The sequence below is a fragment of the Motacilla alba genome, chromosome 1A (assembly GCF_015832195.1).
Source record: "Motacilla alba alba isolate MOTALB_02 chromosome 1A, Motacilla_alba_V1.0_pri, whole genome shotgun sequence".
NCBI lineage: Eukaryota > Metazoa > Chordata > Aves > Passeriformes > Motacillidae > Motacilla > Motacilla alba.
Window position 1 is genome coordinate 58,074,894 of NC_052031.1, and position 18,760 is coordinate 58,093,653.

Genomic DNA, 18,760 nt, shown 5'->3' on the forward strand with positions numbered 1-18,760 from the left:
CGCACGGGCTTTCAATATGCAGCTTTTTCCTTTAGCTGATTTTTCTGAACTTAAAACCTAATTTATAAATGGTATTCTTTCAATAATGCCAACCTAGCCATCATTTACAAAGTCAATACATCTTTAGATGTTCTATTGATACGTTACAAATTAAATTACTGCTTTTAGAATGTCAAGAGTGCTGTAACAACCATCAGGCCTGACCTGTTAACAGAGAAGGTGAGACAAATCAACATCTTTATGCATTAAAGAGAGAAGAGACTGAGGCATGTTCTGTGGAGGTGGAAGTTACATTTTCTTCTCTCACACATTCCTTACCTCTCTCTGCTCCCAACACTGGAGGCACTGGATGAACGAATTGGAGGGTGTACATTTGTCACACTGATTCCTCCTAGGACAGAAGGATCAAATTAGAACAGAACACAGGCCTGTGCCAAGTCTGAGATACAACTCAGAGAAGTACGCACGTTTTGGGGAAAATTTCTCCTGCAGTGAGAAATATCTCATTTAATACATATTCATGAAAGGATGAGAGGCATGAGATAACAGAGGGAAAGAGGACTAAGAAAGGGCCCATTACATGCAAGCAGGCTGATGGGTGAGTACCTTTGCCTGGCTGACCTCTCCACCCAATCACTGCAGGCTGTTTTGTCTTAATTAATTCAAGCAGATCTCTTAGGAGAATTGCCAGGAAACTTGGAGCTGGTGAGCAGGAAGCATTCTGGGGGACAGATACGAGAGAGACCAAAGGTCTGGGGCCCAGAGAGCCAAAAGCCTTGTGAAGCTGATTGCTGAGCAGCAGCCCTGAGAAGCCTGAGTGGGCTGTTAGTGCTGCCTGTGAATGCACTACCCGCTGTCTCTGCTATCCCGCAGGAATGTGGGACCAACACATGAGCGCACGAATGTTGCATGAGTGCTCCCTGGGAATTCCCACTCACACAACCTTCCCACAGCTCAGGTCAGAAAATGGGAGCAAGGAACAGCTACCACCAGCATGGTGACAGGAATCCCCTGGATCCTCCAGGTCTACCACATTCAGCCACCCATCGCAGTAACTTCTCTGGTCATCCTGTGTCAGTGCTGCACTACCCACCCAAGGCACCCTTTCTAGTCTGCTGTTACACCCTCTCTCACTTTCTCAAATACTTGTCTCTTACCACAGCTGCCAGGTTTCAATCTGGTGTACACCTGAGAGTGTCACTTTCCTATGGATTTCTACCCAATTTGCTAAAATCTACCTTTTTTTTCCCTCCCTGTTTTTAAGATCTGGACGCTTAACTTTTGATCACAATGCTAAAATATTATCTCAACTCTACCTCCTACTAGGATTTCTACAACTTTGTGTTCACTTCCTTATTTCTCATGTTTAATATAAAACAGAATTAATTCTGATGCCAATGTTAACATTGCCACATTTGATTTTTCAATTGCACCACTTAAATAGAAAACTGCACCACATTCAATTACCTGAGAGGCCTGGTGATGGTACTGAGGAATTTGGTGACTGCACAGTCCTGTTTGAAGGGGGTTTGGGCTGATTATGCTCTACAGTGCCATCCTTCCTTACAGCATTATCCAGTGTGATGTTTCCTGAACAATCAATCTAAAAGGTGGGGAAGCAAAGGGAAGCAGTTAGTGTTGGGAAGGGAAAAAAACCCTCCAAAACAACAAAAACCAAACAAAACCAAAAAGCATCTGCCATGCTGTTATTTTGAAAGCGAAGACCAAAATGCATTTCACCAAAGTTTACCCATCCAAAAGTGAGATGGTTACTTTAAAACATATAATCTTGCTTTCCCTAAAAAGAAAATTAAATAGCCAAATCCAGACAGTGCTTCATTTTAAGAGCAGATAATTCTGTAAGTGCCAATTTTTCTCCACAGGCTACAGAGAAGGCTTAAATCAAACATGGAGCTTTCACACACTGAAGTAAGTTTATCTCCACACCTTCTTTGGACTTGCTCACATTAAATACTCTTGAAAATATAATATGCTATACACAAACTACCCCTTAATCCATGAGTGTTGAACAGGACTGGAAGAAACTCAAAGGACTCTCAATCCCATCTGTCCCACATACCCTCTGGACAGGAGCCATGCATATTGACCCAAAATGGAAACAGCAAGCCAACACTTGTTCTTTCCACCATGGCTCAGGCCAGACAACTGAACTTTATTCCAGGGGCTCCCAAAGCAGCATTCTAACTTTCCAAAAAAAACTAGTTCTGGTTTGATAAGGAGGAATGACTTTTTGAAATGTTTGGTTTCTTTCAATATGTAAGATAACATTTGATAAGATATATCCAAAGTGGATGCAGCAGCCTTGGCAAGGTCAGCATATTTACAGTGATTTGGGCCACGTATCTTGAAAGTATGAACTCCATCACATACAAGTGGAAGAGTTCATAATACTGTGCACAGAAACAAATATGCTGCAATGTCTCACAGACTCAGTGGTTTAATGACCATGTTGTGTAGTTCCCCCTTTAACTCTGACAGATACTATGATTCTGTAGCCTATGTATTCCATGTTAATAAAGAGAACACACAGTATGTAGGTAAAAACTAAGCATAGATGGGAGATAAAGGAAGTAACAGCAAGCTATGACTAGAAAACCATAACACTTCAGATACCTACAAACCTTAGACCACAAAAAACAGGTTAGGCAGTTATGTGGAAAAATAAAATCACCTAAGACTCAATAACTCCAACAACATGTACCATTCAGAAGATAACTATAAAAGACAAGCTTAGAAGGTTAAGAAATGATCTTACTATGCTCTTTGTATCACCAGCTCAACAGGCACGTTAGAGAATTTATGAAGAAAAGAAGTACCAAAAGGAAAAGACATAAGGAATATATCCAGTATGTTGACCAATAATAAGATAGCACCTTTATTAAGTAAAAAATAGATTTAAAAAATATTAAAAATCTACCAGAAATGCCATCAGCAAACCACTGCTATCTATGGACAATGGTAAACAAAAGCTATGTTAACATATTTTTGTAAGAATTTTGTAAGGATCATTATGAGGGCTGCAGAAAAATATGCAGCATACAAATAAACATGTCCAATTACAGTTACAACTTGTAATCCTACTTTTCTTAGTTGTCCTAACAGCTGTCTCCCAGAATGGTTCTGAGTATTTCCAGCAACATGCAGGCAACTCTGCATTGTTTATTTCCTAGAACTGTTTCACTTTGACAAACAGAATTTCGGTCTAAAAGGTTTCTATTTCTCACAAACGTTAAGACTTCCAAATAGAATCCGTAAAACATTGCCTCTATGTTACACTCACATCAGGCAGAGACGGCAGATTATAGGAGCTGCCCACTGGGGAACTCAAATCTATCACAGGGGGACCGTAATTCTTCCCATCACTCCCAGCAGCACTGGTGACTGTGGGGCTGGATGGAGTCGATGTTGAGCTGCTTGCAGTTGAAGGGGTGGATGAAGCTTGTCCACTACTGATCTGCCACTAAAGAGAAGAGACAAAAATCCACAATTCAGCATTTTTTTTATTTTGCAACAGGTCACATCTAACTGAATATACTGATAAAACCAGCAGCTTAGTTCAGGAAGCTGACTTCAAACATAAAATCCTGATTTACTCTGAAGTTATCTCATTTCATGAACCAATCTCACAAGACAACAGAAGATGACAAGTAGTTGAAAACTATGAATAGAAGAAATGAATGTAAATTCTTAAATTCAAAGCTATACCTCAGTGTTAAGTATCTATTAATATTTCATGCTGCATTGACAGTGCTGTGGAAGAAAAGTAACAGTTTTTGTTAAATAAAAGCATTACAGGTAATAGGCTGAATGCACAACTGCTCCAGTGCTTTACCAAATAAACCTGTATGCCTTGAAGTCTTTGATGTTCCCTTAACAACATAAAGTCATTAAGAATTTGAAATGCTGACTGGATCTCCATCCATCCATCCATTTAACACCATGATATGAAGCGCACAGTCAAGTCAGACCAAATTTATTTCTTTCTCATCTAGATGTATGCAGTTTTCAATGACTTTAATGGAATTTCCTGGCAACTGCAGGCAAAATCTGACTCTGCTCAATTTCTTTTTAGTCAGTCATTCTGTTTACTGGCCTCTAGTTTCAGAAAGACATTACTGAATTATGAGGTATCTTGAAAGAAAGACTTGTAGACAGGCCAGTCTTCTTTTCAGAGGCACAGAATAGAAGTGACTTACTTTATATTCTCTATTCTCACAACTTCTCTTAGCTATTGTTCAGCTTTCTTCCATTTAGTTGAACTAGTTCTCTGACATCATAAACATTGCAAACATAACTGGTATTACCCCACTTTTCAGGTCACAGATTTGTTTGATTCTTTCCTGCTTACCGGCACCAGCAATCATGTACTTTTTAATAAAGATGAGCCTTCCTAAACACCAATGTGTTTGCTTCTGCCCCAGTTCAGCTGCTGATCAGCTGGGCATAGATCATTCTCACTCAGCAAAGGTGTCACAATTGTGGACTCTCATTTCTTCCCTCACCTGTAAGGGTTCAGATTTGCCATACCCTGGGGAACCATGGCAGCTCTAGCTTTTTAGTCAAGATTTTACCTGGTTCCTGGTGAAGTCACTATCATCAAGATAAACTGGCATTTTCTGATCTGTCTACTCACTGACTGCAGTGTGCAGACCATGGCCATGCTAAGTTTTGCATAAATGGTCAGAAACCACAGCAACATCAAGTAAGAGAATGAAACACCTGCACAGCATACACAGTGGCTCACCTCCCTAATGCTTCAGCTGCTTAGAACTGGCAAAATGAAAGCAACTTGATAGTTACCTCATTAAGAAAACTATGGGTATCTTGTCATAGAAAAATAATGTAATCTCCGTTTTAATTGAAAAGCACTCTAGCAGTGTAGTATAAAAGATGATATAAGGCACATTTGATGTTTAATTTCTAAATGGAGAGTAAAAAAGGAAAGATACTCTACCTGTTTTATAGCTTGCTGTGCCAAGAATGCCATTTGCAATGGGTTGGGCTTCACTGCTGGCCTTGGTAGGTTCTGATTTTGGGGAAATCTCATCTGTTGTGCAGGAAGAGCTGAACCGTTGGGCTTGGGACTATGATTCGGAAAATGAATCAAGCGTGGAGGTGCCTGCATAAAAACAATAAAAACAGTTCTGCAAGTTAGCTAAGATCTGTTCTATATTACACACATTTTTTACTAAACAGTCCTTTTAAACTTCTTAAACTCCTCATAAATTATATGCAAATAAATAGTACCACACCATTTATCTAAATGATCAAAAGCATTGAATTTCAATGTTAAAACCTAGTAGATAGTTTTGAATTATTTTATTATATGAAGAGACATAACAAGAGCCAGTGAGAGTGTTTCCAACTTTGAAAGATACATGAGAGAATCACTCGGTGTTATGCAAAATAGATGTAGCAAAAAAAAAAAAAAAAGACATTACTTTTTGATCACTTGACAAAAACACAAAAATGTTGCTAAGCACTGTATATGGCTGGATGCAACAAGATTTTATTTTTTTAAAGAATAAATACAGCCTGGGTGCTACCATGCATTTTGCAAGGCAAGTTTAAAATGCCCACCCATTTCTCAGTAAAGAAAATGTCCTCTAAACCATCTACATAGCTACATGCTGAAGATGAAGATAGCTGAACTTACGTATCTATGTTTAAGTGCTTTCCTTTTTTTCCTATATTACTTTATTTTCTCCTTCAGTGCTATGGCAAAAAGAGACTCTGAAAACACTCCTAACTTACCTGATGACAAGCAGGAGGTTGTTGCATGGCTCCTGGCATTCTTGGGTTTGGCAGAACTGCTGATCCTGCTCTGCGCTGAGCCTGCTGTCTCTGAGCCATGACCTGCTGCTGCATGTGCTGGAGGCGGAGCTGAGCTAAGCTGATCTGTGTCGGGAACTTGGAGAGCTGGTTGGGAGGTAAGCTGCCTGGTGGCTGTAAGTTTGCTTCCATCCCAGGGCTCTTGGGCATATGTGGTGGAGTTTCCTTATCTTCAATTACTAAAGAACCTATTTTAACCAAAAGAAATAAAATCAATAGTGAAGCATGGCAGTCAGCAGAAATGCCATCGCACTGTTAGTGACATGCAGCCTGACTAGAACTCAAAAACCATTTCTGAAGTAATTTGTTTCTTTACTCAGACTTTATTTTATTTTTCTTTACTGGTTCTTATATCTAGCTTATCTACAGAAATTGAACATGTCTGATCATAAACAAAATGACCTGAAGGCTGTGATTTCTGAAACTAAGGTAAATAAAAATTATTTAGTTTTATCTATCACTTAAAGTCTTACAAGAACCCCAGTGCTGGTCTGTGCAGATGCCATTTCTATTGTAGCACTTTTCAGAATATAAGGAACTGTATTTCAGAAGTTAATTAAATAAATATACACAAGAAAAAGTCCACCAAACACAGGAAAAAGTCAGCTCATGAGAAACATCTCAGCTGAGCAGCAGTTCAGTTATCACCACACAACCTGACAGCTGGTTTCTGGAAACATGTTTCACTTTCAATTCCTGTCTCTAAGAAAATTATTTATAAAGAAGGAACTTGGAGAATTTCCTTGCTAGCATCCAATGTCCTCATGTCTGGGAAAAGGAGCTTGTTTGCCTTGAAGAACTGCCATAACACTTTCTGCCTCTGACACTGTAGACAATCACACATTTGCACCCCTGTACACTGAGAGAGCACTTTCTGATGAAAGGCAGAAAATGTCCCACAGGCATCTCACGAAGCCTTCTGCACATGACAGAAAAACAAAAATGCCCACCAAGATAACAGTGGAGAGAGAAAGGAAGCACAAAAACAGTCAAAATCCTGAAAGACCTCTAAAACCTTTAAGTCCTCCTGCTATGCTGTTGAGTTCTTAGGGTGCTTATCATCGTGGCTGAAAGCTGTCCCATGGGAAAGGACCTGAGAGTGCTGATTGATAGCAGGAACCCTTTCTTTGGATGTGAAATAAGGTTAAAAAAACTGTGTTCCTTGTTTTAGAAGGCAGAAGTTAGAAGTATTGACCAGAAAACTGAAAGCTGCTATTTTCACCATCGCATATACCATTCAAACAAGGTAAGTTTGTTAATACTTTATCATAGTATTCATAAATAATACTTTTCCCCATGCAATGCACTTTAAATGTTTCTCAGAGTTAGGGAAATATATTTAACAGAGTAAATGAAGAAATGAATAGCGCAGAGGCTGTCATCACAAAAAGAAAGCTGCTTTCAAAATAGGATCAAGACACTAAAAGAATAATAAAAATGTATCATACCTAGATTGAAAATATTCTGAGCCCAGAAGCTAGGATCACAGTGGAACTGGATGGTATTGTTAGTCACTGGGGAAGGATCACACCTTGCTCGGAGGAGATACCGTAGTCGATATGTAATCTAGAACAAGAACAAAAAGAAAGGGTTTTTTTTTAACTCTAGAGCCAGAGCCATGTATCTGAACAGCACAAAAAACCCAAAAATACACCCCCTCACACCCCCCCACACACCAAACAAAGCAACCAATAAAAAAAACCACTAACAAAAACCACCCTGAACAAGCCCCTAGAGAATTGAGGTTAAAGATAGAGAAGCTTGTCCAAGCTACAAATAAAGAGGTATTTTTAACACCTTCCCTTATTCCTAAAGTAGTTCTTAAAAGAATTAATTACAGCCTAAACAAAAATAACAATTCTTCCCTGTAGAATTACATATCCTTCTAAAAACTTGGCCATTATATTCAATGACTTTAACTACTTGCAAGTGAAGTTCAGATTTACATAACCATTGATGTTTTTCCCCCACGAATCTATTTTATCCCATTCATTTTTCTTTCAAAGTATGCCACTCGTTTGGCAACAAGTATGATCCTAGGGAATTTTCTTTTGTACTAAATTTAAGTTTTCTTCAGACAGCCAAAGAACAGATTTTTATAAACTGTCTTTGAAAACTCAGATTCACAGGTATTTTCAGATTTTTTCAGTGCCTTGGTTCCAAAGAACTGGACTGTGACAAGAGAATATTCTACCAAATGCTCACAATTTATCTAGTGCCTAGAAAGAAAATGTTGTCTTGCAGTTTTTCACTAGAAATGTCAGGAACTGATATACCAAAATCTAACAGGCACTAATTTTAGAATCACACACAGCAGATCCTGGAAAAAAAAATTAGGACTTCAACCCTCGTTTTTCTGGAGTGATAGATTATTTCCTGGAAAAGAGAGATACTTGGCGAAATAATCTTAACTGTTTAAAATGACACACGTTTTTTTCTTTTAATTTTAGGCAGGTCAGTTTAAGACCATACTCAAAAAACATTTAACGTGACTCAAGAATTTTAAATGACCATGGAAAAATTTTAAGTGCATTATTATTATTTTGGATAGAGATTTCCTTAGGATTTTTGTGTACACTACCAGAATCAAGTAGATGACACTATAGAAATTCTAGGCTTTTGTCCTGTTACCAGTACTGGTCACACACAGTCCTGCCACAGTTTGCCCCAATGTTTTCCTACTATTGTGCACCCACATGTGTTGTAGATAAACTCCTGCCTGGTTACCTTGTATTAGTAGCAGTGAACAGTACAGCCTGAGAGTGCAGCCCCCGAGTTCTAAGGCTGCCTTAAAGTCTGATGGGCATTCCTTCCTCTCTCCTGGATATGCCGGAGCACAAGTCTCACATGCTCCTCTACGCAAAACTCCTTGGAAATAGATTTTTCCAAATGCCCACAGATGGGTTTATCTACTCAATTCCCAGGCAGCACCAACTTTCTAAAGCTCAATCTGTTCTTCTGAAAAATACTTTTCATTTGCTGAGGCTTTTTGGGCTAGATGGTCCTTTCCTTAGCTGCCTAATGTTTACATGATTAAGATGCCTGAAACACAACTTGTTTTCTTACTCATGTAGCAGAGTCTTGATGGCAACACTAAGCAATTATAAACAACATGACTCAGTTTGATGTCCTTTTTCTCTATTCAATTAAAAAAAATTACTGGCTGGGGCAGTATAAGGCAGATAAATTCATTTAACTACTAGAAGTTGATAAAAACAAGTAATATTCTGCTATAGTCTGCAGTATCAATAATGGGTGTAGGAAAAAAAAACCAAAACCCACCATCAAAAACCAACAGCAAATTCAAACCCAAACAAGCAAACTCTACCAAATACCCTGGTAGGTTCTCAACTAACTAATGAGAAAATAAAGAAAAAAACTTCGTGAACCAGTTTATAGGAATTGGAAAAAAACCATCTAGCATCTTTCCTCAGCATTGCCCCAGATTTCTGCTATCAGGCAAGTACGGTCTAGTAACCTTTGGAAAAATCAAGGTAAGCTTTTGGGTTGTTTTATTTCTTTCAAATTGTCTAGGATTTCTGTCCACCATGAACATTCAGCTTAGTGAGACCACGTGCACTCAGATCTTAAGGGTCATTACAGCAATGAAATTACATTACAGCTTTGTAATTGTTTGTATGGGCAAACAAAAACCTTAGTTCCTTAGTTTAATTTTTATCGATTTTCAAAGTCTTTCAGTGGGAGATGAACCGGACAGAACAAAGACATACAATAATATTTACACTGAAATGCTAGATACCAGACACTATGAAATACAAATACTGTTTTTCATGAACTCAGATGCTGTAGCAAATATTGTAAAGAAGCACAATGATGATGTTGGCCACACAACATTTTTTCCCAGTGTTTCACGGCTTCATGGTTTTCAACCTACAGAAAAGGAGCTGTCCCTACTTGCGCAGATCTAAAATAGTTCTATGGTATTGAAGCAGGACAGAACCATGATCAGAGAGCTAAAACAGAAACATTAATAGAAATAGAAACATTCTGTGTTTATGTTTAAGAGAAAATGACGACAACCATATATAAATATTCCAATTAGTAGAAAATCATTAAAAAGTCTTAAATACCCTAGTACTCCAGACAAGCATGTCTGACTTAACTCTGTCTCTGGGTGAATGGAGAGAGCTGTCTTCCTAACCTTACCAAACGTTTACTGTATAACAGTGCTGTGCTGCTCCCACTGGAAACTGCCCATTTGGAAAAATTCATGACGTGTTCCAGCTGTTTAGAGAGACCTGCCACTTCCTGTTGTTGCTGCAGAAGTTTCATCCTATGCTCTTTTGCCAGAGTCTGCAAGAAGAAAAGCAGTTCCAGTCAAAAGGTTCAATTTGCAGTTAAAAGACATTCACAATGGTAATTCACAATGATCAAGTGGTTTCACTCAGGTCCTCTAAAAAGGACTCCTGCCCCCTGATGCAGCAGCTATCAAACAGAAAAGTCAGTACACATTTACTCAAGGTATCAGGACTTTCTGTGCTAATGACACATGTTTACATATATATAAATATGTGTATGTGTGTGCCTCTCTACCCACACACACACACTCTCTCTTTTAAAACACAATTGAAGATATTATTTTTCCAGGTACCCATTCTAGAAAATTCTCTCCTGTGATTTGCTACTGGATTACTGAATGTATGAAAAAATCTGATAGAACACTTTTCATGCATGATGTGTGGAATTATAAATTGCAAAAGCGTGGAGAAAGAAACTGGCCACTCCTCAAAACCCAACCTTTCCTCCACCAAAAACCCCACTTGCTCAAGCAGTTGTATAGGACATCTCTCCACTTTGGAATCATGATAGGACATGCACAGGGGACTAATGCTAGAAATTTACTGCAATCTGAGTACATAGAAAAAAAAATATTAAGATTGAAATTTTTCTTTCTTATAATAGAAATTAAATTACCTCCAACTGATGAAGCAGAGCTTTTCCCTTTTTATTTATTTCTACCATCAGCGTAAATATGGCAACTTTAATATCCTGTTCCACCTGCTTTTGATTCTGATTCACTTCAAGAATTCTGTAAGTATAGATAATAATGTTCTTTAGCTCATAAACCCATCCTCTAAACAGTATTTTAAAAAAAATCTGTTGCTTAGACGACAATATTTCTTGGTCATATGCACCAATTAATACATGTATTATCAGATACTTATAGGAAAATTACTGGGAGAAACAGAGCAAGTAAGAGTGACCTATGACAAAATTAATTAATTGGTGGCAAACTCTAATGCCATAACTCTGACATTTGTCACTATTAAATGCTGTTGTAATTGAAATTGTTGATTTTCAGAGTTCTGCCACTTTTCTGGAATGGTCCATGCCAATCAAAACTGCTTAAGTCTAATTTCCATCTAAGGTAGAATGGCACTAATTTAGCTGTTTCTACAACAGTGCTCAAACTCGTAACAGCAAAGCTTAATGGTATATTGGGGAAACCTCTACTGCGAAGATGAAGGAAGAGTTCAAATCACACTTGGCATCCCCAGCTGTGCTGGACCTCCCTGGGTACTGCTGCCCCTGAACTCTGCTGAAGGAGCAGCCACAAAGGCTCGCTGCAGATTGCATTTTACAGATTTATTTTTCTCCTGGGTTTGTAGTACCCAGTGAATAGAGCCCCAAGCATAAAAGTACTACATAAATCTTCAAATACATGTCACAAACATTATGAAAACATGAGTCATAAACTTTCACTTTCTACAAGGGATCTTCACTAAGAAAATTAATCTGCTGATGGTGGGGAAGCATTTAAGACTGTCTTCTACAGTCTTTATTGCATAAGTTGTTTTGTTGCACCCAAGCAACTGCTGCCCATTAAGCCCACAGGCTGAACAGAAGAACTACCTAACACAGCCAAGCATACTGAACAGGCAATAGTCACTACAGTGAACTTCAGAATTCTTCTTTCTGGAAGAATAAAAGGAGGGAGGTACAAAATACACTAACTTAAACATTTCAAGAAACTACAAAATATGTAAAGTTGCCTTCTCTCAGTTTTAACCTCATAATCTATTACAAACCTGTTATGGATCTGTTTTCCTGTATATTTTATGTACTTAGTCTTCTCCATTAATTTGGTGATTAGTGTCTCAATGATAACTTTCTGGTTCTGAAAAGCTTCTTCTATAAACTGGTACCTGTAGTAAAAAGAAGTGAGGATTTACACATGTAAAAGGTGTTATATACTTGCTAAAAAAAAGAGTGACTTACAAAATAATACTTCTTTAATTGAAGAAAGGGGCTGCTCAAATCTGAAACTCAACTGTCATCATAGAAACATATGTCAGCAAATGCTTATATATTTAATTTACAGTACATTTAATTTTACAGTCCATTTCCTGTCACACTGGGGTAAGAATTTATGATTTTCATAAATACAAAAGGATATTGTGTGATCATAGCCTAATTTTAGCAAAAGAAAAAATTAATGTTTTGAGGTAGTCATTACTATGAATGTGAAAATGCAGGTAATCTATTACTTCATGCAAGACAAGGATGCAGAAATAGAAGAGATTGCTGAGTTGGTAGAAGTTGGCAACATTTTAAATCGAGGAACCAAAATCTTTTGCAATCTGAGGAAAAAAAGAGGTGGCACATTATAAAAGGGATATAAATCCTAAGAAAAGAAGAATAAAAGAGGAAGACTGCAACTCTGCAAGAGCAATGTTTAGCCTGTTCCAAGGAGCAACAGTGGCCAACACTTCTCCACCTACCTAGTCAGTTCACCAAGTCAGGCAAGCAAGCTCTTTGGGTGGTTGCATCAGGCATAACAAGCATATTGATATTTAACTAGAAAGCATCTGCTTCCAAACACGACAGTATGTTTAACCAGCAAGATTTTTGCCCTGTACTCAGAAGTTGTATGTAATTCTGCTTTTCAGCTTCAGTGACCAGTAAGAGATGAAGAAAAGAACAGCAACACGAAGATTTGACTGTTATAGTGCTGTCAAAGTACAGTATTAGCCAAACTGTAGGTTAACTCTTCCTCTGAAAGTGCTCTTCACAGAAAAACGAATTCCCATTTTCTCCATTCTGAAATGGTTTGCTAATGTTGTTATATAATCTTGTTGAAAGACAAATGGAGAAATTACACGTAAGTGTACAGTTGCATAACACAGCCCCTGTGTTTTCTAAGGACTCTCTGAAGAGCTGCATAACAAAAAATTCTGACCAAGTAACTTGACTGTAAAAAAGGTCTTGTGCTCAAGTTACCAGATTAACAACTGGAAGAATTAGGTTTTATTCAAAATGTAACACACACTCATCAGTCACATTCTTTGGAATACAATCTCTGGTATTTTGTGAGTTTCGTGTCTGAGCAGAAAATTTTAGTTTACACTTTTTCCACCTGACTGTGTTCCATAAAGCTAGAACTACAATCTACTTCAGGCTACCCTCCTGTAAGTGAGATGGATAAAATACACACTTTGCTTTGATACCTGTGCTCTTTGTGCTCTAGCAACTGACAGTCTCGGCAGGTCAGCTTGTCACAGGTTTCACAATACAACTTCAGCTGCTCCTTTTTGTGGTAAGGGCAGAACACTGGTCGCTGACTGGGCACTCCAACTGCCTCTGTTGAATAAAGGAAGATGTTAGTACAGTCTACTGAACTGGTTCAAGATTTGCATTCTCCTGCTTTTCCTTAGATGTACACATGTGTATCAGGTCCCTCACTGAGACTGTAACAGCCATAATTTAAACTGCAACTCTTCTCACTCTTCTTGTTAAAGCATGGAGCTAGCACCGTCTCTAATGGAAAATGTCTAGAACCTATGTTAACATAATCTCTTCTGGCCTCACAAAACTATTTACAAAAGGAATAGCCAGAACTGCTGCAGCTGCAAAAGACATTGCACAACCAGCAAGCTCCTTTCTTAAATGGAGATGAGGAGGTAGTTGACTTAATTTTTACTCTGTCTTCTTTCTCAGCTCACTTGGTGGAAAGGGGTTTGAGGATATCAAGACATGGACATTCGAAGTGTAGAGCATACAGAATGTAATATCCAGGAGATATGAACTTCTCTTCAGGACCCCATTCTAAATGGGTGAGAGGTCTCATTCAGTTTCTAGTTAGCAAGTATCAAAGGGTGCAGGAGACACCACCTGATCACAGAAATGGAATCTGTTTCTCTAAACAATTTAACTGACGAAGCCTGATTTCCTAGAAGTTAGGTTGGACACTGAGTTCATAAGGATTATCCAGCCTGTAATGAAAACTGGCTTCACACTGCAACCCTTCACTTCAGATCAATAAGGTCTCTTTTCCATACCCATTCATTTACTTATTTTCCAAAAATATGGAAGAAATTATTTTCTGATCTGTATCCTTTTGTCAAAATCCTTTACAACTCATTCCTACCACCAAGTCCTGTTCTGCCTAACAGCTCATCAGCCACTTCTACCCACTTCTGTCCTCTCTTGAAAGTACACTCAGTACTCACTTTTGATTAACCACGGGTGAAAGTGGGATACAGAATACAGCAAATATCTTCAAAGTACCATGGTGGAAGAGACCCTTTGAGCAATAGATTACTGCATAGTACTAGATAGGGTGGAACAAAAATAAGTATCTATTCTAATACATATATTTAAAATAATAATTTCTAAAAATTATGTATTTACAAGAAAAATCATGCAAGTCCAATGGATGTATTAGAACCAGTAGAATGTTTGTCAGCATCCTGTAACATTTACTATCCTCCTTCAATCACACTAGAAGACAAGACACAGCGGGGGGAAAAACTGAAGCAAAAGAGGTTCTCAATGAACAGAAAAATACAACCTTTTCTACCAGAGAGTAGTCAGGATTTCTCAGAGAGGCTGTACTGTACACCACATTCACCACTGTTGGTTCCCAGAGCCCAAATGGATAAAGCCCTGAGCAACTGGAGCTCAGAACTGAATGCCTGAAGCAGGAGGTTAGACTTGATCTCCTGAGGTCCCTTCTAGCCCAAATTATCACAGATCCCACTGAGGAAAAATTCCCCAATTCATAATATACTTCCCTTACATTTCTAAGGCAAAACATTTCAAGCTAAAAAGACACTTAGCTAAAACACAAATTTTGGCTGGCTTTTTATAAGAATGCTGAAAATATATAATCTATTTGTGCTCCTTTTCCTGCTGTATACAACAATAAAGCTCATATTAACCATTTATTAGACCTCTAGTAAAACTAGAGAAGCCAAATGCCTGAAGAAGTATTTTCTGCAGCTGATCTCTAAAGTCTAGACAGTAATTTGCAATCAATCCATGTGGAAGATAAAATCTATGTGTATTTATCGATTTAAAACATGTTAAATTAAAAAAAAAGAGAAACAACCTGTACCACTATTCAGCTTATCTGAGACAAAAAACTGGCAGAACACTAGCTTTCATGTTACCACTTTTTTAAAAAGTGTGTTGGTCCAACATAACTTTCCAATGCAGATACAAATTCTTTGTGAAATTATAAATATTTTACCTGGAGATACTTCCTCTTTCTGCCTCACAGTATGATCCTTTGTGAACTTAACCCTCTGGTGAGCTCTGATGCAGGTCTTGCACAACCACTCTACACATTCCACACAAAACCCATGGGCTTCTGCATTGTCTTCACAGCTTGTGCACACCTGACAAGAGGAAGAAAGGCAGCTGTTAAGAGAAGTTTGGAATATACACACAGGTTATTTTTCATATATCATCAGTGTAGTTAAATAGTCTTCTGAAAACAGTGAAATGAGAACAGAAAACTGCCTGAGGTACAAGAACATTACAAATAACAGCATAGAAGTAATTGAATGTGACTTTTCAAAGAAACGGGTCATTTTGTCAGTGTTACCCTAAAGTCTTTCCCTGACGTGATAAAAGTCAGACCACTACTTTCTGCCATTCCCTGCACACTTAGAAGCCAAACAATATTTACTGTATACAAGATGCTGTTGTGAAATATTTACTAATGACAGAACACAAGCAGCACTACTCTGATTTTAGAAGCTTCCCTCAGTTCACACAGCAGCTTTAATTTTAGCTTCCAGTCACTTGCTTGGTTTCAGGAAGAACACACCATACTGAGCAGCAAGCTTCCTCTCAAGAATCTTAGCACCACCTCATAAAGACAGTATTCGAGTTAAGTTTGTCAAAAAAGCTACCCCAGAACAGATCTGCAACCAATGCATAAGAATTCTCAAACTGTGGCCTGTCAGTTCCTGGGGGTCTTTGGACTACACCCAACAGACCTAGGAAAAAATAAATAATTAAGGAAAACAAACATGTCAGCACACCAAAACCTCTCTACATAGAATAAATACACACACAAGAAAAGATTGCTACAGTACCACAATCTGAACAACAGGTTGAAAACTTTGAATGATGGACAACACCATTTCACACACTCATCTTTTCATTTTTACCCCTCCTTTACAATGCCTCTGTAGTCCTACCTTCAATGGGGTTTTGGTAGTAAAAAATAGTGAACATGCTTATGTAGTACTGGTTTAGGTAACTACCACCCTTTTCTGGCAATGTTTAGCACTGCTGCAAACCAAAGCCTCAGGTGTCTGAAGATTGTTACATCCTACAGATCACAGTGACAGATTTCTGCTTGCAGGAGCAACAAGGAGAAAATTTTAGGTTTTAGTTTTGTTTTCAGTTTGATTTTAAAAAGTCAACTAAATGACTTCTGTACCCACACAAGGTAAATATAGACTAAGTTAAAGAGGAAGGAAATATTTATATCTCATGCAGATAAAAATTATATACATAAAACTGTGTTCAAGTTTCCCCTTCAAGAAAGAAAGGAAAATTAGCACAAAACTTGCCTTAGGCCAGACAGCAAGTTACTGACAGAACTGGAATTTGAACATGAGTTCCAGATTCCCAATGCTGTGCTTATGCTTCTGGATCATGTTATCTCTCAAAGTAAGTATCTTCTGAGAAATGAAGTTACAACACAAGGGCTGTTGACCCCTCTTGTTGTCACTTGGAGTTTGAAGCAGTTTCTTTTCATTAAAGGTGACCTGCAAAGGAGAAGAAATTGGGCTTGTGCCCTTTTTTTCTGTTTCTTTACAAAAATGAGGCCCAAAAGTTTTCTTTTTCAAAATAATCTCAAAAATTTAACTTCTCCTTGGTTTTTCTTCTTCTTCCCCTTCTTTTCTTAACAAAAAAAAAAAAAAAAAAAAAAAAAAAAAAAAAAAAAAAAAAAAACCCAACAAAAACTCTTATTCCTATCCAGACCAGTAGTCTAGTGAAAAATACCAAAGTCAGGACATCATTTAGAAGTCTAGAAAATTGAAATAAAGCAATTAAAGGAAGTGAACTGTACTCAGGAAATTGAAAATTTCTACTTTCTGTCTTGATTTCAGTTGGGATAGAGTGCGGGTTTTCCTTAGTAGCTGGCAGAGTGCTGTGGTTTCAGATTTAGTACAAAAATAACATTGACAGCAACAACCAGCACATCAGCTTGTTAGGCAGTGCTTACACAAACTCAAGGAGTTTTCAGCTTCCCGTGCTCTCTGCCAGTCAGCACATGCACAAGCAGGGAGTGAGGCCAGGACAGCTGACCTGAACTTCCCACAGGGATATTCCATATCACAGAATATCATGCTCAGCATATCAACTGTGGGGAGTTGGGTGGGAGGCACCAATCTCTGTTTAGGGAAAGGCTGGGCACCGGTCAGTGGGTGGTGAGCAAATTTATTTGGCATCACTTGTTTGTCCTGGGCTTTATTCCTCCCTCCCTCTCTCTCATTACTACTATTATTATAATTATTTACTATTACTTTAGTTCATTTATTAAGCTGTTCTTAGCTCAACCTACAGTTTTACTTTTTTTTTTCCCCAGATTCTCCTCCCCATCTCACTGGAGGTGGGGAGGGAGGGGGAAATAAACTGAAAGAGGGAAGTAAGAAAGGCTGCATGGTGCTTGGTTACCAGCTGGGGTTAAAGTGTAACACTTGTTATTAATCCTGAAATTCAATGACATTTTGAAAAACAAAACAAAAAAAAATGTAAAACTGTTCTTAATTCTTGGGAAAAAATCCTCTCCCTCCTTTCTCTTTAGCCAGTTGTCTCCTCCTTTTTGTGCCAGTGAAACTCTAAGACTATGATGCAAACCAGGACTGATTACACCATCATAGCCCAAGGCTCAGTTACATCAGCAATGCTGACTGGAGAATGAACTGAATAGGCAGCACAAGAAAGTTTTCACATCAGTCTTGTGGCCAGAGAGGTGTGATTGTGCTGTGCCCCCTAATACCCTGACATGTTTTTGAAAGTCAGAGTGGAGAGTTACATACTGGATATTTGGTTTTCTAGTGTTAAAAAAAAAAAAAAAAAAAAAAAAAAAAAGCCCTAAAAACAAAATAAGCAGAGAAAAAGAACAAAAAAAGTCTTTCAGGCATTCTATAAGTCAAAGAAGCAAAACAAAAACAAAAGCAAAATAGGCAGGAACCAAATTAAAAGCACAATCAACCAACCAAACTTCCCACTACAGCCTTTCCAGATCACCTTCAGCAAAATCAGGCAGATGAACACGCCAGGACATTCAGGTAAGTTCAAAGAATGTTTGAAGTTATTAATTCTCCCTAGATTCCAAGAGCTTCATCTATTTTCTTTTTTCAATATGCTTTAGTTGGTTCTTTTTAACTCCTTTGACCTGCTGTATGTGGAATGAGATGAAAATTGTGATTCAATAAGCAATAATCAGGTGCTACAAAAGAATCAAAACTCCTCTTTTGTAGTATCAAAAATATATATCCCACCTTTATACTCTTCAAATCCACCAAGTGGACATGAGACAGATTTCTAAAGCTTTTCAGAGACATCTTAACTCAAGCTGTCAAAACAGCAATGCCTTCTAGGTAGCATCAGATTTAACCCTATCCACTTCTGATTTGAA

At 38.0% G+C, this 18,760-nt stretch overlaps 1 protein-coding gene across 1 annotated transcript in view; it reads right to left on the bottom strand.

Moving 5' to 3' along the window:
• Nucleotides 1-18,760, bottom strand: part of TRIM24 (tripartite motif containing 24) — a 55,372-nt gene that overhangs the window by 9,881 nt on the left and 26,731 nt on the right. The window contains exons 3-13 of the mRNA XM_038153786.1: nucleotides 15,347-15,494; nucleotides 13,323-13,455; nucleotides 11,904-12,020; nucleotides 10,789-10,903; nucleotides 10,021-10,167; nucleotides 7,302-7,419; nucleotides 5,776-6,041; nucleotides 4,976-5,140; nucleotides 3,302-3,481; nucleotides 1,468-1,603; nucleotides 319-391 (exon numbers count right to left, since the gene is read on the bottom strand). Coding sequence (XP_038009714.1) covers nucleotides 319-391; nucleotides 1,468-1,603; nucleotides 3,302-3,481; nucleotides 4,976-5,140; nucleotides 5,776-6,041; nucleotides 7,302-7,419; nucleotides 10,021-10,167; nucleotides 10,789-10,903; nucleotides 11,904-12,020; nucleotides 13,323-13,455; nucleotides 15,347-15,494 — 1,598 coding nt within the window. The remainder of the gene's footprint in view (nucleotides 1-318; nucleotides 392-1,467; nucleotides 1,604-3,301; nucleotides 3,482-4,975; nucleotides 5,141-5,775; nucleotides 6,042-7,301; nucleotides 7,420-10,020; nucleotides 10,168-10,788; nucleotides 10,904-11,903; nucleotides 12,021-13,322; nucleotides 13,456-15,346; nucleotides 15,495-18,760) is intronic.